Source organism: Nelumbo nucifera, chromosome 7, assembly GCF_055504915.1.
Source record: "Nelumbo nucifera cultivar China Antique chromosome 7, China Antique-T2T, whole genome shotgun sequence".
Taxonomy (NCBI): Eukaryota; Viridiplantae; Streptophyta; class Magnoliopsida; order Proteales; family Nelumbonaceae; genus Nelumbo; species Nelumbo nucifera.
In genome coordinates this window covers 27,582,972-27,607,457 of record NC_142655.1, presented here as the reverse complement: position 1 = coordinate 27,607,457, position 24,486 = coordinate 27,582,972, and the positions used below count along the sequence as shown (strand labels likewise).

The 24,486-nt window shown below is 37.8% G+C and overlaps 1 protein-coding gene across 10 annotated transcripts in view; it reads left to right on the top strand.

The window, feature by feature from the left end:
- The window catches only part of LOC104593388 (vacuolar protein sorting-associated protein, putative (DUF1162)), a 156,223-nt gene that overhangs the window by 46,277 nt on the left and 85,460 nt on the right, over positions 1 to 24,486 (top strand). For 6 of the 10 annotated variants that reach the window (XR_016078241.1, XM_088890930.1, XM_088890931.1 and 3 more), the window contains 4 exons: positions 3,685 to 3,786; positions 8,963 to 9,160; positions 9,399 to 9,526; positions 15,646 to 15,796. Coding sequence is in view for 9 of the 10 variants with exons in the window: in XM_088890930.1 (XP_088747056.1) it covers positions 3,685 to 3,786; positions 8,963 to 9,160; positions 9,399 to 9,526; positions 15,646 to 15,796 (579 nt within the window). In the remaining variant the exon portion in view is untranslated. Of the gene's footprint in view, positions 1 to 3,684; positions 3,787 to 8,949; positions 9,161 to 9,398; positions 9,527 to 10,566; positions 10,695 to 15,645; positions 15,797 to 24,486 lie in introns of those variants that run through there. The other 4 variants (XM_019197045.2, XM_019197044.2, XM_019197046.2 and 1 more) reach the window with 4 other exon arrangements.

Below are 24,486 nucleotides of genomic sequence, written 5' to 3'. Positions count from 1 at the left end.
CTACAACAGCATAAGTAACAGCCTGAGTAATACCCTTCGAAAAGCATCTGCATCTCCTTCCCAACTTGAAATTCAGGCCATGCCATTTGACATTGAAATCTCCAACAGAATTTTGGTGTCTCAAACTGTAGTTTATTGAATTAAGGAAAAATTGCCACAAACTTCTTGCAACCTGACAATTTATGAGATGTCCTATGGACTCCCCATCTCTATAGCATAAAATACACATTAGGAGAGATGTATCAAGCCAAGCGTTTTCTTCTGAAGATTGTCACAAGTATTTACTTTACCATTAGCCACCTCCCAAATGGAGGAGATACGAAGAGGAACTGTGGAGAGCGAAATCCAGAACAGAATTCTCTTCCATAGGATAAGCATAATACGGTCTTCCGTGTAACTAAGGAAACAGATGGGTAATCTTAGTGGAATCATAACTTGTATAGCAAGTTTGACTTCTTAACACCTAATTTGAATCACCCTTCACATTGAGAACTAGACATACTGGTAAACTTAAGAAAATCTAGAAACAAGACCCTCAAAGAACTAAAAGAAACATCAAACATGACTCAATCAGATATTCTGCACACTCGGATAGTCAGATGACACATTACTCCCATGATGTTGACTCTGGTAGGCTGAAGCAGTAGACTCAAGCTGATAGATCCCATCTTTCTCACAGCCACTCTCAATCATATTCCTTGAAGCCAGATCTTGAAAAACACAACAATCACGAAAGAATGTTACTGAACAGTTTGAACTTATAGTAAGACTATTGTAGGTGGCCTTTCCTTGGATGCAAGGTGGTGAAGTGTAGAGGATTTATAAGTGACGAGTACTGACAGAAAGTAGATTGGTGTTTAATTTTGGAACATGTATGGCAGATGTAGGAAAGTGAGCCCATCAGACGGAAGCCCTAATATCTCCCTTCTTTGACACAGGAGCAAGAGACCCATTGGCTATGGAGACTTTATCTCTACTCAAACACAATTGATAAGAATGAAATAAGGTAGAGATACTACTCATATCATCAGAAGCTCTGGATCTATGATGCAGGGAATATCTAAATTACCTGTGACTGAAGCTAAGTTGGCAGTGGTTGTTACACTTACACCTGAGTATGCAGACACACTGGGAGGGCAAGGTGCAGACGATGTAGAACTGCCAGTCATACTGTTCTCAGTCTGTCTAATATATTCTTTGTACTTTTCTATCTTTGCCTTGACAGCATTCAATGTGTCCCAGGAAGGTGTAGGAATGGAGCCATCACAGGATGCAACAATAATATTATTAGCAGTCCCTTTCTTGTTATCATTCTTCCTGAACCTTTGAGGCCTTAGATATGGGTGCAGCTTCCAATCAATGTTTTAAAATGCGGAGGCATTTCACTGCCTGGAGGCGTGAGGCATGGTTCAGAATGTAGGAGGTGTGAACCTCCTTAAGAGGAGGATGAGGAGGAAGGAGGAAGAAGAAGAAGTGGAAAGAGGATCTCATTTATTTTTGTTTATTTTTTTTTTTTATGAAAGATGTCTTGTATTAAGAAGAATGAAGATGCATAACACTAGCTGAAAAGGGTTTCCCTTCCTTTCCTTTTCTCTGTTTTTTTTTTCCCTTCTCTTTCTTTCCCTTCCCTTTCATTTCTTTCCTTTTTTCTGTCTTCTTTTCTTCCTTTCTACCTTTTTCGCATGAGGTGTGCATGAGGCATACACCTCTGTTACAGCTCATGCAAAAGGCGTATGAGGTATGCGCCTCTTGGGCCTGAGGCGTACACCTTCGAGGCATCAGCGCCTCTGGCATACACCTCAGGGCGTTTTGGGGGCACCTTGTCTGGAGGTGTGCCTCTAGGTGTTCGTCTCCCACATCTTTTAAAACTCTGCTTCCAACATGTATCATGTGTGTTTTGTCTGTTTTACTTCTTAGAACTTAGATTGCTGTCGAACATTGGACGTTGAACGCCAAACCCATTGTGGGTGTTCTTAGAACTCAGATCTGTTTTTCATTTTTTAACTTTGTTCTACGATAATCAAATCAAGAAGGATTTAATTTGATATCCAATTATTCAACTAATCAATTTCAAATCTAGGGATTTCTAGATCTGTTGGGTTTGAATTGAATCTGGATATGCTATATTTCTTAAAGAATTGAATTCGGATAAACCCCTATTTGAATTTAATTATCTCTGTTTGCACCCCTAAACAGCTTCAGACAAATGGGAATTATTGTCAATCAAATTCGATGGTAGCAATTATACTCTATGGTAGTTCCACTTCAGTTTTATGTTGAGGGCCAAGGACTTTGGGGTTATGCGGATGGTTCAATGGCCAAGCCTAATGAATCCAATAGCAAAGGGGTGAAGCAGTGGATGATAGACAGTGCAAGAATTGCTTTGTGGATTCTTTGTTTGATTGACACTGACATAGATATTCCAATGAGAGGCCTTACGATTGCAAAGGAGATATTTGAATACATGGAGAAGGTCTGCCAACAGCCCAACCTCTCTTGACAATACCAAATTGAAATGGAAATCTTCTCTTAAACCTGAGGGGAGAAGAAGATCCACGAGTACTATGTTGGTTTTGTTAATCTGTGGACTGAGTATGAATTAGTTCTCATGGGGGGATTCTCTGTCAGCTTGTTGTGTCAAGATTATGAAGGAACATTTGATAAAAGGATGATCATGCATTTTCTAATGCATTTACGGCCTGAATATGAAGTGATTAGGTAAAATATTCTGAATATGGATACTACCCCTACTCAGGCTGAGTATCGAGCTATGCCTTCTGTCTGTAGTGAAATTGTGTATTAGAGATCTTCTTGGTGATCTTCACATTCAGATTCTGGGCTCTATTCCCATTCATGTAGATAATGTCAGTGCCATCAAGGTTGCCTCTAATGTTGTTTTTCATGAACACACTAAACACATAGAAGTTGATTGTCACTTCATCAGAGATCAATTCCTTGCTAGAATCATCACTTTTCCCCATGTTTCATCTGGTCTTCAACTTGCTGACATCTTCACAAAGGCGTGTCCTCGCCACAAGTTCCTAGCTGACAAACTGATGCTTCTAGCTTGGCATCAGTTTGAGGGGGAGAGCAGGTGTAGAAATACTATGGGCTGACTTGGTTGGGAGTATCACATTGTCATGTATCTTATATACAGTATCTTTTATTTCTCTCTTGTATATATGACTTTTTCTTATTTGTTTTAGAGGACATAATTGTCCTTTCACTCTATTGTACTCACATGATATATAATACAATTCTTTGGGTGTGTGAACTCAAGACACCCTTTCAAGTTCTCTGTGTACTTCGAACTGTCTCTATCATTAGAATGCACTTCCCAAGTGATTCTTCTCAATTGGCCTATATATAATCTTCTGCAACAAGGGTCAAAGTATATGAAGCTGTATGCTTCATCGGACAGACTGTTTTTTGAAAGCAAGGGGTTTTACAAGGTTGAATGCTTCTTCATGAAATATCTTTGTGCTGTTTATCCTTCTTAAACTTTCAATGGTTTGTGTTTCTATGTTTGTTGATACATTTGTTGTATTCACCTGTTGGTTGTTTTCTTCTGTAGAAATGTTATTTTAGTGTATCAATTGAATACTAAATACCTGTGGAACAGCAAGAGTTATTTTTATTCCTTTTTGTTTCTGTTTGATACATTTGTTGGTTGATGATGACTAGCCTGTAGATGAAATTACTCTTCTGGAACTGGAGCGGATGGAGAAAGAATGTGATGTTGATGATATCCTGAGATACAGATCCATCGCAGAATGTGAGTTGCAGGTATTGGAATTTTTTTGTAAAGGAATCGGCTTCAATACATAACAAGGTTTTTGATATGCAATTCCTGCCCTTATATTGAGACTTATTTATTAGTTTTTTTTAAGTGGAATATATACATATATATTATATTAATTAAATAGGGAGGAGAAGAAACATGTGCTACACAGACTGAAGCTCCACAGGCAGGGCTTGTCCCCCTTATCCCAATAGTCATGGGCCAAACAATTTTGCAAAACAAAGGAAATTCCACTTACAAAAATGTTGGATAGACAGCAATTAAGGAGGGGCAGTCATCCACAAAGCTCTCTGCTGATCACACCTCTAGCTAGCCTAGTTGCAGTTCAGTTAGTTGACCTCTGGGCTCTGCCATACTGCCTCAAGTTTTATGTCCTGCTAGATTATATCCTCATTGATTCGTATCAATCCAATAGTTCTGCCATTATTCTTGACTGCATCAAGAAAACTGTGATCTAAGTTTTTTCATAATAAACAAATAATTCAATAAAATAAAAAATGTGATATGAAATCACCTGAAAGGAAAAATAACCAAACTAAAAGCAAACAATAAAACTCCTCACTTATAAATTCTCTACATTTCACCACCCTGCATCCAAGGAAAGGCCACCTACAATAGGGGCAATACAGAACCCACATCATCATACACAATCAGCCTCAACCCCTAATCACAACACATCAGCAGCTTCAAAATATCAGGCCTCATCCATGTCATTATCAGGCTCAGGAAGCGAGTGGTCAGCATCTGCTCTATTCTTTTTTTCCTACTCTAAAAAATTTCTCTCAGAAAACTCCTCCTTTCTCAAGAGAAGCAAGTGCAGTGATTACTTACCTGGACCTTCTGTTCAATTACTTTCTCCAAATCAACCTTTATCTTTCTTGTTTAAAAATCACCTCAACCTCATCCTCTTGCATTTCAGTCTCCCCCTTATTTTCTTCAGACATTATCTCTGATTCTTATACAACATCCTTCTTGAGATTGTCGTAGAAAATTTTGAGCTTGCATCTAATTGGCCATCTGATTAACCTAACAGTTATCTCTGCTTAGGGTCAGCTTCATCAGATTGACCTTACCACTTCATGTATTATCAGAAGGAGACGCCTTATGCTTCTCCCTCTCATGCACATTTCTAGATGCTCTAATGCAACTTCACCCTCCTCACGATCACCATGCACAGACAAACCATCTGAAGTTCTTTGCTGGCACTCTATCTTTTGGAATAACATCAGGGCAAACCAACGTATGTCCTCCACCCAATTTCCTCTCAACTAATTATTCAGCAATAACTCCTTACTGATTACTACTGCACAACATGGAAGAGCACTCGCCTTTAATCACACATTCTCTTGTAGACCTTCTTGCAACTCTTGCAAAATTTGTAACCCCAAAGGTCCAACTTTAAAAGAGAGAAAACTCTTGAGATAGGAGCTGAACATCGTACTTTATGACAATTAGTGAGTCTCTTCACAGCATTTGACCTCTTCTCTAAATCTAACTCATCAACGGCTTGTGTTGAAACCTTTACCTTGATATCTTTGCACGCCAAAGTAAAGTCTTTAGAAATCTTCTTAATCCAGCCCAGGTGTACCGCAACTTAGCCAATAGGAATCTCAATTTTCTCAATGACCAGAGATGATTCAGATTCTAGAGCAGACACCTTCATCTCTAAATTTCCTTTGTATCTACCTTGATTCCTATTACCTTCCAACAAAAAGCCAGAAGCCTATTATTTTTCTCTGAGACCAAACATGCAACCACTGGCATCTCCTTTTCAGCTCAACTAGGAAATGTGAGGTCTTGGAACAAGAAGTCTAGAGCAATGCTCTGAAAATTGTAATTGAATCGTAATTTGTAGAGAAAGTTAAATTGAGTCGAATCGTGAACCGTATCGTAAATCATAAGATTATTTCTATTTTTAAAAATTGTCAAAAAATAAATATAGATATGCTAAAAGGCAAAATATATATATAGAGAAGTGATTATACTTTATTTTTATCCTTATCTATCATATATATACCTGAAACAATAGAATTTTCCACTTATACAGTAGAATTCTAAGATGATATGATCAAATAATCCACATACAATGACTCTTTATCTTCCATATAATAGAAAATAAACTGAATATATGGTCTTAAATAACACAACTAGTAAGGTCTTTAAAACAAGTCACCCTTGACAAAACTAAATATAAACAAAACAAAATGACAAAGTAAAGAACTAATTCTTAATTGAATTGATTTGAATTGCAGTGAATCGCAAGAATCGTATAATTTGTAAGATTTATGAATCAAATTGTAGGATTCAAACAAAAATCATAAGATTTTTTGCAGAAAACGATTCAGACATAAGATTTGAATCAAAACCCTTGGGATTCATGATTCAAATCATGAATCATATCATAAATTGTAAGATTTTGACAACATTGGTCTAGATGTCCTTTGATGGTTCTGATTGCTCCGACTAACAATGATTGCTCTCATGATGATGGAGATTGACAAGTCCCGATTTATGAATCAAATTACATAGGCATGCTTCTTTGCAAGAGTTTTCATGTCTCTTGCAGGGGTTTTTGGGAATTTTCTTCAATATTGTTTTGTTCGCCAGTTCTTCTAGGCTCTTCTAGAACTAGCATAGGTTGTGAAGTGAGTCTCAATTTTCTTCAATATTGTTTTATTAGCTAGTTCTTCCGGCCACTTCTAGAACTAGCATTGGTTGTGAAGTGAGTCTCTAGAGCCTTCTAATAAACAAGAGGGTTCTTCAGGTATGCAAATGTAGTGGGGACGTTAGAGGTTGGGTTAGGTTGTAGTTTGGTTATTGACTTTTGATGGTGATTTGGCTTGGGAGATCTTTTGCTTGCGCAATTTCAAGGGGTGTGAACCGGACCGGGCATAGAACCGGAGAAGGGAGAGGTTCATGGGTCTGAGGTTCAACTGGGGTCGAACTGTGATGACATGGCATATACATACGTACATACATACATACATACATATATATATATATATATATATATATATATATATATATATATATAGCAAATAACTAAAAGGTCATGGGTTCAAATCTTGTTAACCACATTTTAAAATTTCAATTAGTTAAAGAACTGGGTGGTTTTATGAAACCAGGACCGGGCCACCGGTTTTCTGGTTAAACCGGCCGGTCAGCCGGTTTTCACTGGTTTTTTAGCAAAAGTGGTTATTGGAGTAATACCGAACTGACCAAGGTCCCGGGGCACGGTTCAATTGGTTTGGTCCGCTTTTCTAAACAATGGTGGTAAGGTGCTTCTTTTGTTAGTATATAGAAAAAATAGATATCTCACATCCTCAAACTTTTGTTTATGTAACAAAGGTTTGTCATATGGTAACCTATAGACTTAAAATGGTCAATTGTCAAAATACCATCAGGTTACTGCAGTTGTGTAAAAGCCTCAACTCTTGGTGAGTAGGGTAGCACCAAATCTCTTGTTTCTTATTTGTGTGTCATAATAAGGCTTAAAAAATAACTCTGAACATCTGTTTTCTCCTTCTATAATCTGCTAAATCAGGACTAATTTAATTGCTTCTAATTGGGTGAATAGGTTGATACATTTCTCCACCTCTCTAGTCAATAAAGAAATTTTAGGTTTTGGACTATTTACAACCTGTTACCCTCTAAACTCAAGCATTGGGTTATCATAATTTCTTTGTACTCAATCTACACAGTCTTGACAGAGGTGACACAACTTTCCAACTCACACCATTTGTCTTCCTGAAACCTTTTTCTTGGCCCTTCTTTTTGGTGGAAAGTAAAATTTAATTAGAAGAAAAAAGGAATTATAGTCAGGTAAAGGCGTTTGACCTTGATGCAAAACATTACAAAGAAATGAGCAACTGGACAATTTGAAATCCTTCCTTAAGCAACATGTCCAATGAAATCTGAAGTTGGGTATAACAATTAAGACTATTAGTCTAGACCCATGACTTGATGTAATGGTAAAATCTCAGGTTGTCAAGCGTGAGAATGTCGGTTCAAGTCTGAGAGCAGCCATTTTGTGTTAAAAAAATGCCAGAGGTTAGGACCGTATCCAGTCCACCCCTCCAAGACCCTGGATAGCTGGGACCAACATTGGGTAATGGCCTTTAGTGTAGACCCATCACACACTTGAAATTCCTGTGACATCAGCAGGTGAAAAATGAAACCTCATAATACCCTTCAACTCACATATCCTGTAATTTGAAGATTATGACTTTAGAGGCCCACTCAACCCTCAGAACATATATTCTCCCTGTCACTCTCCTCAACAAGGACTGCTTCTCCTCAAATCTCCAGTGTTCTTAGCTATTGAGCTTTACTCATTACTCTGTCTAAAATCGAAATCTTCACATTTTTTAGGTTTACAAACTCAATCACCATTTCACTAGATGAAGCTTTTTCCTATTTCCTCCTACAAGGCTACAACCAATAATAAATGCTGTTTAATAATTTCAATTTGATTGACATCTCTGTGAAACTTAAGGAGAGAATGATAGTGGATTGACATGCTAGAATACTCTAGAACAAATTAACTCTGTCATCAAAAGATATATAGATGTGCATATGTTGTACCAGAGGTTTTTTCAATCCATTTAATGGTAGGTTGTGAAATAGATGATGAGCTTTAGTACCAATTGGAAGATCCAAATAAAAAAGGGTAGTAATCAAACTTGACATCTCATCCCCACGGAAAAATCCTCAAGTACGTTTTAGCCTATACCTTACACTCCATTCATCATACTCTTGTTAAGGTTCTAAGAGACCGGAAAATTACTTAAATATTCGTAAAAGAATCACCTAAGAGTTTGCATGTGCTCTTCTGATGCTTTACAGAAAAGTGTATGATTGGCATATCGAAAATGTAGAAGAACCAGACTATCCAAACCAACCTGCCTTCAATCATGCCTGATTCTTCTCCTCTCTTAATTATCCTGAGTTGGACTTAAGCCAGCAACACAAAAAGCAATGAAGAAAATTGAATCTCTTTGGTGTATACATAATGACACTTGAAAATAGGATGGAAATTTGATGATTGACAAATAGGATGTTGGTTAATACAATCCTCTAGTAGTGTTGTCCAACTGCACTATCTGAATGTCATATACTGATATAAATATATTCTCTTATGATTCTAGAATTCATTTTCAGGAGTCTCTGTTGAACTCTGCATCTTCCAATATGGGAACAATTGGTACCAATGTTTCCATGGAAAAGCAGCAGAATGATGAATGCTTATTGAGCAGGTCCCGTGGATGGCTCAATTGGTTATCCCTTGGCGTGCTAGGTGCTGGAGGGACAGCAGATTCCAGTCAATTTTCTGGTGTTGTTTCAGATGAAGTAATTAAGGTATTTCTGTTAATTTCTGCTGTTATTTAATATTCATGGTTGCCTTCCCTTCAGGTGTTCAGTGAAGTACCCAAATGCATTCCTTTTTGTGAGAATTATGCATTGGATTTTCAGCATATAAATACTAACATTTTCTGTTTGTATATGCTCCCATACTTTTTGATACTAATGGATGTTGACCTTACTGTTTTATTTTATATAGAATTTCTTCTTAAATTTTATGGCTTTTCTTGAGCAGGATATTTATGAGGCAACAAAATTTCATCTATTGCCTTCAGTTGATGGTGATGCCTCTGGTGGAGATAAAACCTATGTGTCTAATATCAAGTTCAACATTCATCAAATTAATGCAACAATTGGAAAAAAGTATGATTTCTGCTTGTCTGCTTAATTTTGTTGTGTTTGTGTAGGAAATATATTAGTTATTGTTTAATGTTTATTATTGGTTGCGTTATTTCAGTAATTTGTCTTGTTTCTAGAAAGTTTTGAGATTTCTATAGTGCAGTTTTAGTACCATCTTCCATAGAGGTCGATGTGGTGCTTTTGTGTGATATAATGATATTGCAAATTTTGCTTGTTGGTTTTTAATTTTTGGTACTAAGGAAGGTTTTGCATAAGCAAAAAAGCCATCAACCAGTGATTCTAGCAGTGCAAGCTTGAGCCTATGATGCCTAGAAATGGATTTAAATACTGACACAAATCCGGAAAATGGGGAAACGACTCTCCATTTCCTAAAAGAAAAGTCCACTTTAGTCCTTAAAAATTGATCTTTTCATTTTTTTATATATATATATATATATATATATATCTAGTGATTCAATTGCTCCACCCATATGGTACTATACCAAGAGACCATGGATCCACTTGGATTGGAAGTGGTAAGGTGTTAAGTACCCCCCTCTCCAAGCTGCAAATGACAGCTAATGTTTTAAAACACAAAACACGATGTGAGGTGTTCCACTGCCTCGAGGCATGAGGCATAGTTCAGAATGTAAGAGGTGTAAGCCTCCTGAGCACAAGGAGGCATAAGCCTCTTGAGTGTTGCTAGAACGCTCCTTGACTCTCATGCACCAGCAAACCTTTTGGGTGGAGGCGGCCAGCACTGCTGTGCATCTTATCAACCTTCTTCCATCATCTATCCTTGGTAACCTGTCCCGACATTAGTCCCTGTTTAAGACTCCTCCCGACTTACCCACGCTTCATGTGTTTGGTTGTATCTGTTTTGTTCATCTTCCTCGACATGAGCGCACTAAGCTACCTTCTCAGTTTGCTTTGTGTCCTCCTTAGTCTCATTGGGTTAGAATCTCTCAGAATGTGATGTTTCTTGAAAATCTCTTCATTTTTTCAACATATCACAAAATTTTGTGTTCCTTTAGTATCTATCATACAACACTTTGAGCTTGCAGGTACTTCAGAAATGCCAACTTCTTAGTTGCTGCACCAACTTTATTTTAGGAAGCGGCTAGCAGATCCAACCCCTACGCTCCCAACCTCTCCTCATCTAGAGCATGGTGCCACATCCACTCCTACGCCTGTAAGTACATAATCCCCTCCTATTCATACTGATGTTTCTACCTTGCATTGCTCCAGTCTCTAGACCACTTGACCGCTATGTTTTCCCTCAGACCATAGTTCTTTCTCTGCTGTGCTGTCCACTATAGATATCCCTCGGTCTTTCCAGTAAGCTGTAGCTCACACTTATTGAAGAGATGCCATGGATGCTGAAATAGTTGTTCTTCTATAAAGTGACACTTGGGAGTTAGTTTGTCCTTCTCCTGATACCATAGTTATAGGAAGCTGGTGGGTGTATTTTGTAAAGTTGAAATCTGGTAGTAGTCTGAATAGATACAAGGCTAGACTGGTTGCTCAGGGATTCAAGCAAGAATATGGGATAGACTATGAGGATACATTTTCCCTAATGGCCAAGATAACCACGGTTCGTCTCCTTTTGGCCATTTCTACAGTGAAGAATTGAGTCATTGACCAAATTGATGTAAAGAATGCTTTCTTGAGTGGGATCTGAAGGAGGTAGTGTACATGAACCTCCTCCTGGCTATTGTGATGAGCCTCATCTAGTTTTTTGCCTCAAGAAGTCTCTCTATGGCCTTAAACAAGCCTCTTGTGCCTGGTTTGAGAGGTTTCAACTTGTTATCACAAATGCTAGGTTCATTCAAAGTTCTTCAGATTACTCTCTCTTTACATCATAGCGTTCTCAGGGTATCAAATTGTTGCTTTTGTATATTGATGACATTCTCATAATTAGAGATGATCAAGATGGTATACATCAGCTCAAGCATCTTCTTAGCTAATCCTTTAAGATGAAAGATTTGGAACCCATTACTAATTTCTTGGGCTTGGAGGTTCATCATAATTCTAGTGGCTAATTCCTTAATCAACAAACGTAGTCAGGCTCGCTCACCTCATAGACACAAAGATAGTTGATACCCCATTGGAAGTCAATTTGAAGTTGAGTAAGGTTGACGGTCCTCTTTTAGAAGATAACACCTTGTATCTAGGGGTGGTAATTGGATTGGATTTGGCCTTATCGGATCCAGTCCAATGTGAGTCCATTATAAATGGACCAGGTCCAATCCAATCCAATGAATATTTTGGACCATTTTGGACCGGTCCAATTCAATGTCTGGACCGTCCAATCTGTTCAAATTCGTTTTGATTTAGATTGGTTTCAACCCAAATTGGTCCATCACCACCTATATTCTTATCTTATATCAATGGACTAGATATTGGCTTAATCCAACCCAATCCAATATAAATTTATTACGGACGGACCAGGTCCAATCTAATCTAATAAATATTTTTGACCGGATTGGTCCAATGCAATATATCTTGTTGGTCCATCCAATCCGTCCAAATTGATTTTGGACTGGTCCAAAATGACATGCCTGGTCCATTGACACACTTACTTGTATTGTCGGTTTGTGGGAAGTCTTATCTACCTCACAATGACATGCCCAATCATCTCATATGCATTCCATATTGTAATCCAATTTGTTTCTGCTCCTCGTCAACCTCACATGACAGTTGTACATTGTATGATTAGATATGTTTGGGGGACTAATTCCTATGGTGTGTTCTTCCCATCCACCTCATCGCATTAGCTATTTGCTTATGCTGGTGCCGATTGAGCTGGTTGTCCAGATACTAGGAGATCTACCACTAGGTGGTGCATATTTCTTGGAAATGTAAGAAGCAATAGACCGTTTCCAAACCCAGTGATTTAAAAGGCACGCCTAGGCATGTAGGTGAGGCGCATTCCTCGCTCAGGTCCTAGGCGCACCCCTATCAAAAGGCGCACGCCTGGTGTGCCTAGGCATGCGCCTAATGCGCCTTGCACCTCAGCCCATGTGTGCGCCTTTTTAAAATTTTTCGCTTTTTGCTTTTTTTTTTGAGTCTAACCGCTGGGCCAGGGGCTCTGCCCCCGGACCCCCAACCATGCCTCTTGAGGCAAACCCGAACAAGTCTATGTTAGGGTCTGAAATTCTTATTTCTCACATAAAAAATAATGATTTTATAACTTTCATTGCCTTTTTATTACAATGAATGAATGAACAACATTTGCTAATGAACAACATTAGCGAATGAATGAACCCCCTATTTGCTAATATTGTTCATTCATTCATTGCAATTAAATATCTTCTTAAAAGGTAATGAAAGTTATAATATCATAAGAATTTCAGACCCTAACATAGACTTGTTCGGGCATGCCTCGAGGGGCATGGTACAAAGGTGACTCATAGAATCAAGAATGCAATATGTTTTACATCACATTAGCAACTTGAAGCAATGCAATTAAGGAGAAAAAGAGATTGTGAGTTTTACATGCTTGAAAATGCTTTATATGTTTGCTTTTATTTTTAAATTTTCATTTGAGTACAGTTTACATGTTATGTTTATGTACTTTAATTTTAGATAATAGGTTTTTTAAAACATTTATTTTAAAGTTTAAGTTTATATTTTTTATTAACATTATGCTTAATATTTTTTTGATTTTTTTTTGCATTTTTTGACCTTTTTTTATTTTTTAGCTTTTTCTTTTGTAATTTTGCGCCTTGCTTAAAAAGGCATGTGCCTCGCCTTGCACCTTGCGCTTTGCGCCTCAAGCGCAAATTGGCCCTTGCACTTTTTTTTGCGCCTTGCGCTTTTAAAACACTGCCACTGAAGTAGAGTATAGAGCCATGTCCTTAGCATGTAGTGAGATTATTTGGCTCTAGGTGCTCCTTCATGACCCCAATATTTCTCAGTCTTCTCTTGTTCCTTTATTCGTTGACAATCTAAGTGCCATCAAGATTGCTTCTAATCCTGTTTTCCATGAAAGGACAAAGCATATTGAAGTGGATTGTCACTTTATAAGAGACCTCCTTTCTCGTGGACAATCTGATAATAGTGCCCCTACATCCGATTGAGCGGGAGTGTAGAGACAGGGATAGTGAGGGTTAATTTGTAATTTTACTTTCTTTTCGTACTATTCATTTTCTATTATTTTATTCTGTACATTAGTTATTGTACTATAAGGACAGAAGTGTCCTTTTACATTTCATTAATATAAATAGCTCTTTCGTGGTGTGGTTGTTTTCTCTAGTACAAATTGTGCACTGACAGTTAAAACCTACCACTTTATATATTCTAAAAGTGTTAAGCTATAGTGTAAGTATCCGTGCATATCTTGTATTGTATCTAATACTTATTGAATATGATATTGGTATGCTAGACATGTACAAGTATCTAATATCATAGGCTTGAATAGTATTGTGTTTAGTGCTAGATACAATTAAACCTATGATATTTCCATTTCAATGGTTAAATTAGCTGGAAATAATTACATTGGGCACAATATAGCAAGATGTAAGTTCTATTATTGGAGGACGGGGCTAGATGGGAATATCAGAAGTTAAGCCTCTGGTATTCTCCTTACAGTGGAGATTACTTAAAGTGATAAACTGCAATGTCTGAATCTTTATGCTTAAAGTAACTTGAGTAACACTAGTGTACCCATTTATTTTGACATATTGTTGAAACTGAATCTACCATTCCTTTTTATCTTGATCTCACCATTGCTGTTTAGAAAGGTAAAAGTGAATAAACTCATTATTCTTGTACTATTATCTATCCTATTTCATATTATCTATTGAGTTATTATCTCTTTTGTATTGAGCATTTGTGCTCACTCTTCTTTCCTGTTCCTAACAGTGTCACAAAAGTTATTTCTCATTCATGACCCTAGAGATGGAAGCTATCGTAAAAGATAATACTTGAGAGTTAGTTGATTATCACAGTGGAATGGAATCAGTTGTGTCCAGATGGGTGTTCCTTTCATGTTTAAGTTTGATTATTAATAGAAAGGCATGAAGCCTAGTTGCATGCCGAAGGTTGTGCATAGACTTGTGGGGTTGTGATGACAACCTGTTTACCACATAAGCCTCTTCGAGGGGGCTCTACCACAGAAACCTCTTTTTTTGGCTTTGGTCCTTGGATTTCCTCTTCTTTTTTTTTTTTTGGCTTTTTTCGACTTTGAAGATAGCACAGCCTTCCTGCATGTGCTGAAAGGTGAAACAACATTCACAAACAAGAAAACACTGGTCCTACGGCCAGAAAAGAGAACTGAAGAGATGACAGCTGATCAGTGCAAGGAGATACAGTGCTACGCCCTTCAAGAAATCAGATTACAGCCTTCCTGCATGTGCTTGAAGATATGAACTAGGTCAGATGATAGGGAGTCAATTCTAATTTGGAATTCAATTCCAATTTGGAAGAAGATAACATTTGGAAGAAGATAACATTGTAAGAATGCTAAGAATGGTTATTTTCCGTATTCTTTTCTTACTTGCAAAAAGCAGAATGCTAAGGTGGTATTCTTGTTGTTTGGATGCTCCTTTTCTTTGCATTCTAAGTTTACATATTATTAGAAAAAGCTTTTTTTTTGTTCATGTTGCCATTAGAAAGGGTTTACATTTGAAACAGCGTTTTGAAATCCTTTCTCTATGTGACTTTTTCCTGTTACACAGACCTTTCATTTATCCTTTTCCAAGGGTGTATTTCTCCTTCCTCAATCCCTATTTGTAGTTTCCATCCTAGTGATATGTTCCAGCCATTACGATCACCTCCCCTAATCCTTCTGATGGTTGTTTTACCTAAATATTTATCCTCGAGACCATTAGTAACTTATTTATTTTTTATTGTTTTATATGATTTATTGTGTATTACTTATTCAAGTTTGGATTTATTCCCTATTTCTGGTGGTTTAGACTTGTCTGACTGGTGGAACTCTATGTTAGTAATTGTTAATTCTTGCAAAGGTTGCTTTTTTATGGTTTTAGTGAAAAATTGGTTACATATGTTTTAATTTATTGATTTTCCCTTAAATTTGATTGATAATTATATTCTTTTTATAGGACTTTAATTATGACTTTTTTATTCACTTAAATTGTTTTTTTATTTTTCATTGTTTTCCTTATAAAAATTTTCAGGGGGTTTGAGAAGGAATCTGTTCATTTTTCTTTTGGTGGAATAAAAATTAAATGTAATCATTGGGAAGAATCGGCAACTATTCATGGCAAGTTCAGCTCGCTGGAAATAATTGACCCATGTACAAAGAACACCATTTTAGTTGGCAGGAAGGTTTGTAAACTCTTTTCTGTTTTTGCTTTGCTGATTTACTTGGAGATCCTTTTGTTATTGAATGATAATTGGAAGTTCTGCAAATTGACAATAAAAATGATTTAAAAGAGGTATGCAGGAAAGGGGTGAGGGGTGAGAAATAAGGCTGTATGATTTACTGAGTGCTCTTACTTTATCCATCACTCTTCTTCTCTTCTTCCTCACTCTTTTCTACTGTCTTTCTGTTTTTCTATCGCTTAAACAAGTTAAATTTGTTATATTTTGTTGCTGATTACAAGACAAGTAGGTAACAGTGCACATCTCTTTTCTGTGCATAGACCCATACACTACTAGGATCACCAGTGTATAGGGTTTTGAATGGCTGGTCAGTCTAGATTAATCCTCCTGGTTTTCCTGGAGGATTTTGGAGAATATCTTGAAATTTGCTGCCTGGAAGTGATTTCTAGAGATCTTTTAATACTAGCTCTCCTATTTTGTTTAAGTTACTTTGACTTCCTGTTGAGATCAACAATTAGTTTTGGTGCTGTTTGTGTGATTGGTAGAAGTGGCTCATATTTCTCCTCCTCTATGATGTTGGGGACTCAACAAGTGTAGAAATTTTGGCTGCAATGTTTGGAATGGTGAACGTAAGACCTTTTTTTATAGGGATTAAGAATATAAAACCCTGCTATGGACTTATTTGGGCTTGTCTCACGGGGCTTGGTACAAAGACGGCTCATAGAATTGGGAATGCATAATGTTTAACATCACATTAGCTATTTGAAGTAATGCAACTGGGAAAAAATAAGGAGATTAAGAGTTCACATGCTTGAATATGTTTTATATGTTATGCTTTGATTTTATTTTTAAATTTTCATTTTAAATATGTTTAACTTGTTATGTTTATGTATTTTAATTTGAGATAATATGTTTTCTTGAACATTTATTTTAAAATTTATGTTTATATTTTTAATAAATATTGTGTTTAATATATTTAATATTTTGCATTTTTTTATTCTTTTGATTTTTTAGCAATTTTTTGTACCTTGCTTAAAAAATGTGTGCGCCTCAGGTGCAAAATTTCCCTTGCGCTTTTAAAACATTGGGATGAGGGGAAAGTACCATGGAGGTACAAATATGAGTTCAAGAAATTTAAATGGCTGTTGAAAGACATAATTGAAGATTGTATACATTCAAAGGTCTACAAATAGCTTGGGTGATTTGCTTATGAGACAATATATATGTACACACACACACACAGGCCAGGCCAGACCGGGTTTGGGCCTAGCTTTGCCTCTTTATAAACAGATGACTAGGTTCGAGCCTGAGCCTGGCCCTATATAAATTCTGATTGGGACAAATATTTTATAATATATTATTCATATATTAGTAATAATATATTGTATATTATATGATATTTTATATATTATATAATTTATAGAACATTATATAATACATTTTCTGCTACTAATATTATTATTACACAATATTACACAATATTACATAATATTACATAATATATATTGTAATTTTTATTATGTATGTACTATCATCAAGTTGAGCTCGGGCTCAGGCCAGACATAAAATGTTTCAAGCCTGAGCCCGAGTCCGTGAGCTTAAAAGTTTGTCCAAGCCTGACATAAAATGGGCTGGACTGGGGCAGCCCATCAAGCTGCCCGACCCGTGAACAGTTCTATATATATTTGAAGCCCTTGTGGCTTGTTCAAGGGCATAACCGGAATTGATTACATCAAAGGGAGGTTTTTGGAGATTACAAGACATTTTTTTTGATAAATGAGTGATATTTATTCAAAAAAGAACAATATGATAATACAGTACAGACTGCCCAAGGAGAGGTACGAACTGGTACCTCTCCTAAACAACAACAATTTATTACATCAGACTAGAAAACGAAAAATTACAGAGCTGCCCAGAATTAATGTTCCCTTGGTGCCCCTTGCTTAGCTAATCCATCCGCTTTGGTATTAGCTGTTCTACACACCCACTGAGAATTAACAGTCATGTTCCTTGAAAACCAATTAACTTTCCTCAGAAGGTCCCTGTAGCACCAAATAACTGAATCTGGATTTTTTAACCAACCCACAACAGCTTTGGAATCTCCTTCAATAAGCAGATTCTGAACTCCTAACTGGTCTGCAATCTGAATACCTTGTACCGCTGCTAGAAGCTCAGCTCTAATAGAATCTCCTATACCCATGGGGCCTGAGAATAAAGCTAAAATATTGCTGTCTTTATCTCTCAGCACCCCTCCTATCCCAGAGGGACCTGGGTTGCCTTGGCTGCTACCATCAAAATTCAACTTTGTCCAGCCTTCAGAAGGAGGCACCCACACAGCTGGTACCCTATTCTTTCTGGTACAGCTACTAGCCACAACTATCCAGTTCCTCCAAATGTCATCAAAAGAGAATATGTGAAAGGAGTCCAAAGATCTCAGCCAGTGGATTTCCCTAGTCAAAATACAATCCTTTACAGTCTGAATATTTCTCTCCTCTCGGAAAAGCCTCGCATTTCTTTCTTCCCAAATTGTCCACAAAGCAGCAGCTCTAATGCACCTCCACATTGTTTTACCAGTTTTTGTAGGCCACACAAAGAAGGGTCAAAGAGCTGATCTACGGCTGTAGTCTTATGTCTGTACAATCTATAGTAGAGCCAGCTTGACAGATCCACTTCATGCTAGAAGGGTCCAAGAGATACATAATGGTGTTTTTTGTGAAATCCATGCAACACTACATCAATGAAAGTTATTTGTTGGTGAAAACTTATAAGGAAATTTAGGAGTGTGGTTGACACATTCCAAGGTGCTGAATGTAACCATAGCATCTCAACTGAGTGAGGCATATAGTCTAAAGCAGGAGTAACCATTGGCATTATACTTTTCTATTATTATGTTTGTCTGGCAAGAAATTGATTACCAGGAAACAATAGAATGGAAAAGCTATGTGAACAATATGACTTATAGGAAATTGGTGGAATGCAATAGGGTATTTTTGTTTCTTGCAAGCTGAACCAGGAGTATGATATTAGTTACCAGATAACACATCCTCACTAAGGATGACATCACCCTATTATAGGCATACTTGATTGTACACAATAAGGAGAGCAGATGGGGTGACACTAGAAACACCTTTTCCTGAGTATTTAGCTCATGTATCCACAGATCCCAAGACTTAGTTGTGTTAATTGAAATCGAAGGTGAGGAAAAGAAGGATGTGGTATGTGATTATCATAAATGCTGAAGGATACTAGAGAAATGTATTGGAAGTTACACTTGAACTTCAAGTTGACAAGGTTTAGAAATTCCAGGAAGCCAAGTACGAACATGACAGCTAGTAGTGATGGGTTAGAATCTTTTTTTCTTTTCATATTTATAACAAGACTTTTGTTGCAAATAAGAAAGTAATGTATTTACAAATTACAAGGCCTTAACTTATTATAGGCCAGGTTTGCTGCCTATCCCAAGAGTTTATGAAGTTATATCTGTGTCAAAAAGAGTTGTTCCCTAACCACCCCCTGTTTAGCCAAAGCATCAGCCATGACATTTTCTGATCTTTGCACACATTGATATGTTGTACCCAAATCCCTTGTTAACCATTGGATTTGCTTGATGACTTGTCTATACTGTCACATTGCCTGTTTATTGTTCCTCATGTAGTCAACCATTTTTTCATTTTTTTTGGAATGCCTCAACCATGGGATTTCTGATGTTCATGATTTTGGTCAGCGCAATTCATGCAGGATGGCTAGCAGCTCTCTTCTTATTGAGTTTCCACTTCCAATTGGTCCAGAAAGTAGAGATACCTCCAATCCATATTCATCTCTAAATACAACTTTTACACCTGATTGTCCTGGATTGCCAAATCTGTTGCAATCAAATTAAATTTTAAATGATTAATCCACGGTAGTTGCCACTGCTTTTGATGCACTACCCTCTTGATGGGGTTGTCAATGGGTTGGGTCTACCAGACAGAACCGAACTGTCCGAATCAATTTTGTATGTTTTGGTATCCTGATTAATATTTTGGTTGGGACCAGTGCTTGCTGTTCTGAACTGATTAAGACCCAAACAGATTATAGAGTTAATAATATTTGTTGTTAGATTTAAATAGTTTTTTCTTTATTTATGCTGTTACAATGCTGTCAGCTTAGACTGCTGTCAGAATGTTCTTTTCTTTGTATTAGGGTGAGCCCCAGGGGCCTAATTGCAATTTCTTATATTTGTTATAAGTTATAACATTTTAAATAAAAGAGGAGCTGTAGCCGCCAGCTCCAAGATTTCGACTCCCACATTCTTTCTCTTCTTCTTCTCCTCTCCTCTCTTCTCTCCTCTCTTCTTCCTGTTTTTCTTGTATGTTTACAATATTTAAAGGTCTCCTGAATTTTCTTGTAATTTTGTTATATTTTATGTCTTAATTGGGTCTAATCAGGTCAGTCCTGATTAATAATTGGTTCTAGTTGTGGGTCAAGACACTGGTGGATTAAGGAAGGTGATGGAAGCACTAGATTCTTCCATGATCTAGCAAGTGGAAGAATGCGGAAAAACTTTGTGGCCAAATTAGAGGTCGAAGGGGAGGTCATTACAAATCAGGACGAAATAGCCAAAGCCTTCGTGACTCACTTTAAGTCCATTTATAAAAGGCCTTCGAATGAAAGATTGTCTATGGAAGGGTTGGATTGGCCATGTTTGGGAGAAGAGAAAGTGAGGTGGTTGGAAAGAAGTGTTGAAGAAGCTGAAATCAAGAAGGCAGTGTTCCTGATGGATAGATCTAAGGCACCTAGACCAGACGGATTTACTATGGCATTTTACCAAGATTGTTGGGAAGGAATAAAGGATGATTTGGCTGAGGTTTTTAAGGAATTTGCAAATAATCACACAGTGAGCAGGGGTGTCAATGCCACGTTTCTGGCCCTAGTCCCTAAGAAACCTGATGCTATTCATCCGAAAGATTTCAGACTAATTAGCTTGGTGACTAGCATTTACAAAATTCTAGCTAAGGTTCTATCTTTGAGGCTTAAAGAAGTTACCCCCTCCTTAGTCAGCCAAACCCAAGGGGCCTTTGCACAAGGAAGACAAATAATTGACCAAATATTGATTGCCAATGAAAGTGTGGAGGATTTGTGGAGGTCTGATAGGGAAGGCTTTGTGTGTAAGCTGGATGTTGAAAAGGCTTACGACATGGTGGACTGGAAGTTCCTTAGTGAAGTCTTAAGAAACTGTGGCTTTGGTGAAAAGTGGTGTAATTGGATCCTAGGTTGTGTTAGTTCCTGTCACAATTCAATCCTGGTGAACGAAGTGGTGAAGGATTTCTTCTCAGCTAGTAGGGGTATCAGGAAGGGGCTTTTCACCTTAGTTGCTGATGTGCTTAGTCGTTTAATCTCTAAGGCTGATAGAGAAGGTGTAGTTAGAGGGTGGAAAGTTGGTAGAAATGAGACCTCAGTTACCCATCTCCAGTTCGTGGATGATGTATTAATCGTTTGTGAGGGGGCTGAGATTGAGAGGGTGAGAAGTTTAAAGGTGCTGATTAGAAACTTTGAAAGTATTTCCAATTTGAAAATCAATTTTGAAGAGAGTTGCATTGCAGGGGTTAATTTGGAATCAAGAGAAGTGGAGGCTATTGCTGAGTGCTTAAGAGTGTTCTATCTCTACTTGGCCTTTGACCTATTTGGGGCTTCCTTTAGGAGCAAATCCTCAGGAGAGTAGGTTCTGGTGCCCGGTTGTAGAGAAGTTTGAGAAGAGATTGGCCTCATGGAAAAAGAACTACATCTCTCTGGGGGGAAGAATCGCCTTAATAAGAGCTACACTTGCAAACCTTCCAACTTACCATTCTCTCTGTCTTTAGGATCCCAACTAGGGAAGCTATGAAGTAGGAAAAATTAATGAGAGACTTTCTTTGGGAACTAGGGGAAAATAGGAAAGACCATTTAATTAAGTGGGAGGTGGTGTGTAGGAGTATAGAGGAAGGGGGCTTGGGACGAGGAAACTTAATTTAAAAAAAATGCAGCCTTACTGGGGAAGTGGCATGAGGTGATCGGAAGCATACATGGATGCTTAGGGAATAGATGGGGTGCTGGTGTATCAAGGCAAGCAACTTCGGCAACCCCTTGGAAGGCAGTGCACAATATTCTTCCTCAGTTCCTCAGTCATATCAGTTTTGATGTGTGTCATGGCAACTCCGTCCTCTTTTGGGAGGACATTTGGGTTGGAGATGTTCCCCTGAAAACCCTTTTCCCCTCCCTGTTCTCAGTTTCTCGATACAAAAAAGAGGTTGTTTCCAAATTTTGCTCCTCATTGGAAATCCCTTGGGCTCCTACTTGGGATTTTGGGTTTCGTAGAGGCTTAAGGGATGATGAGATTGAGTGTTTAGTCAGTTTACTTTGCCTTCTTGAGAAAGTTTGTTTGAACCCCTTTGAACCTGACAAAAAAATTTGGATACCTTGAGCGGAAGGATCTTTCTCTTGTGCTTCTTTTTTCAAATCCCTTTGCTGTTCTAACCCTCAGCAGGCCTTCCTTGTCAAGGAAGTTTGGTGCAGACCTGTTCCCCCTAAGATTTTGGCATTCTATTGGGAAGTGTACTATGGGAAAGTTAATACCTTGGATATAATCTACAAAAGAGAAGAACTTTTCTCTGTATTTCCCCCAACTGGTGCATCCTGTGCAAATCTCAGAGTGAGGACTGTTATCATTTGTTAATTTCTTGTTCCTTTAATGCAGAGTTATGGGATTGGCTTCTCTCTTTGTTTGGGAGCAGTTGGAACTTGCCAGCAGATTTAAGACTGCTTTTTGATCCCTCTACTTTTGTTTGGCAACAGAAAAGGGGTAAAATCATGTGGAGGTGTGCAAGAGCTACATTGATATGGACAATCTGAGAAGAAAGGAATGCTAGAACTGTTTTGGAGAAGGAAAAGAACCTTCAAGAGATAGAGGACTGTGTCTTGGTTAGGGTGATTCATTGGCTGAAATCTTTGGACTTGTTTCACCAATTCTCCTTTAATGACATTTGGAGGAATTAGGCAGCAGTTGCAAGCTGTTCCTCTTCCAAGACTAAAGTGAGAACAAGCTGGTCAGCTCCTCCTACAGGCTTCTTGAAGTTGAATTTTGATGGAAGCAAGTCTAGGAAACCCAGGTCCTTCTGGGTTAGGTGGGGTGTTGAGGAATGAAGTTGGGAATGTGATACTTATCTTCTCAGGTCCTTTAGGAGTGGGAGACTCTACTAGAGCAGAAATGTTTGCTGCCTTGCAAGGTGTACAGTTTGCAGCTCAATTAGGGGTAAACCAGCTAATAGTTGAAGGTGACCCCAAGGTTGTAGTAAGCTGGTTGCAGGACCCAGAGTCAGTAGTTTGGTGCTTCAGGAATGAAATTAAAAAGTTTAAGGTGCTGACAAAAACATGGACCTAAGAATACAATGGGTGGGGAGATCAGCAAATGCTATGGCGGACTGCCTAGCCAAGCAAGGGGCAGCTAGGGAAGTTCTGTATTGGGCATAACTGTAACTTACTACCTTTGTTTTCTTCTTTAGTGGAGAGATCACAGCTTGTGCCTCTCCAAGGGCTCCTTGTATGTGCTAATATTTCCAAATTAATAAAAAGTTCATTTATTTATCAAAAGGAATGCGGTTTGGTACTGGTACACCCTGTTCTGAACCAGACTTGACCCATTTAGAGCTCTACCTCTTGGTAGATGAGCTTTCTACCACTTTCCAATCTTTAATTATGCCATCCATTGAAAACAGGGCAAATATGTCCATAGTCTTCAGCCAATGTACCAGTTTATTGCTGGGATAGTGCACCACTCCACTTGCAACCAAATAATAAGAAAAACCACTTCCAAATACAAAAAACAAATGAACTTGAGATTTGTAAATGTAGACTTCTCAATAGCAAAACGAGGAATACAAATGTGAGGAAAAAAGTATCATCTATGTCTTCTGCATCCTGTTACATGTATAAATTTCTTATGATACACATGCAACGAAAAGCCCTGCTTTTGTTTAGCACATGCTTGCTCCAAACCTTCCAAGTGGAAAAGGGTGTAGCAAAGGTATGAGTGAGAACAAAGCCCAAAAAAAGGAAGAACAAGAAAAGGAGCCACGAGGGAATTTTAAACAAGTTTGAAATAAAGGGGGCTTCCGACCGTAAGGACCATAATGCCCCTTAAAAAAGCCAAGATCCCAATCAATTGCAAGAGGGGAAGAAGAGTTAAACTTAGACATAGGTTCCATTTTATGAACAGAAGAGGCGGAAAGAGAAGAAAATTGATCTTTCAAGGGGAGGTCCTCCATCTGCATATCATCTTAGAAAAGAGGTCCTATGACCAGACCAAACATCATATCATATGAACCTTAATAATTTAGGGAGAATGCCAAAGACTTCTTTCCATGGAAAGGACAAGGTAGCCCATGTATCTGAACCAATATCTTAGCCATTAGACAATGAGCCATGAGTGCTCATGGTGACTTTGTGTGGTTGAGCAATAATCTGTCCTGATTCTAGAGGTACTCTCCATAATCACTTCCCTAACAAGTGTAGAAATATGTAGTACAGTTTTAATTCTTTCAACCTTGTAAGATACAATCTACCAAAAGAAGTCTGATAAGATGATAATCAGAAGTGTAGAATAGTTTAACAATATATGGGAATACAAGAAAGTGTATCCACTGCATTGCATATACTTTCTCACAATTCTAACCAATGTT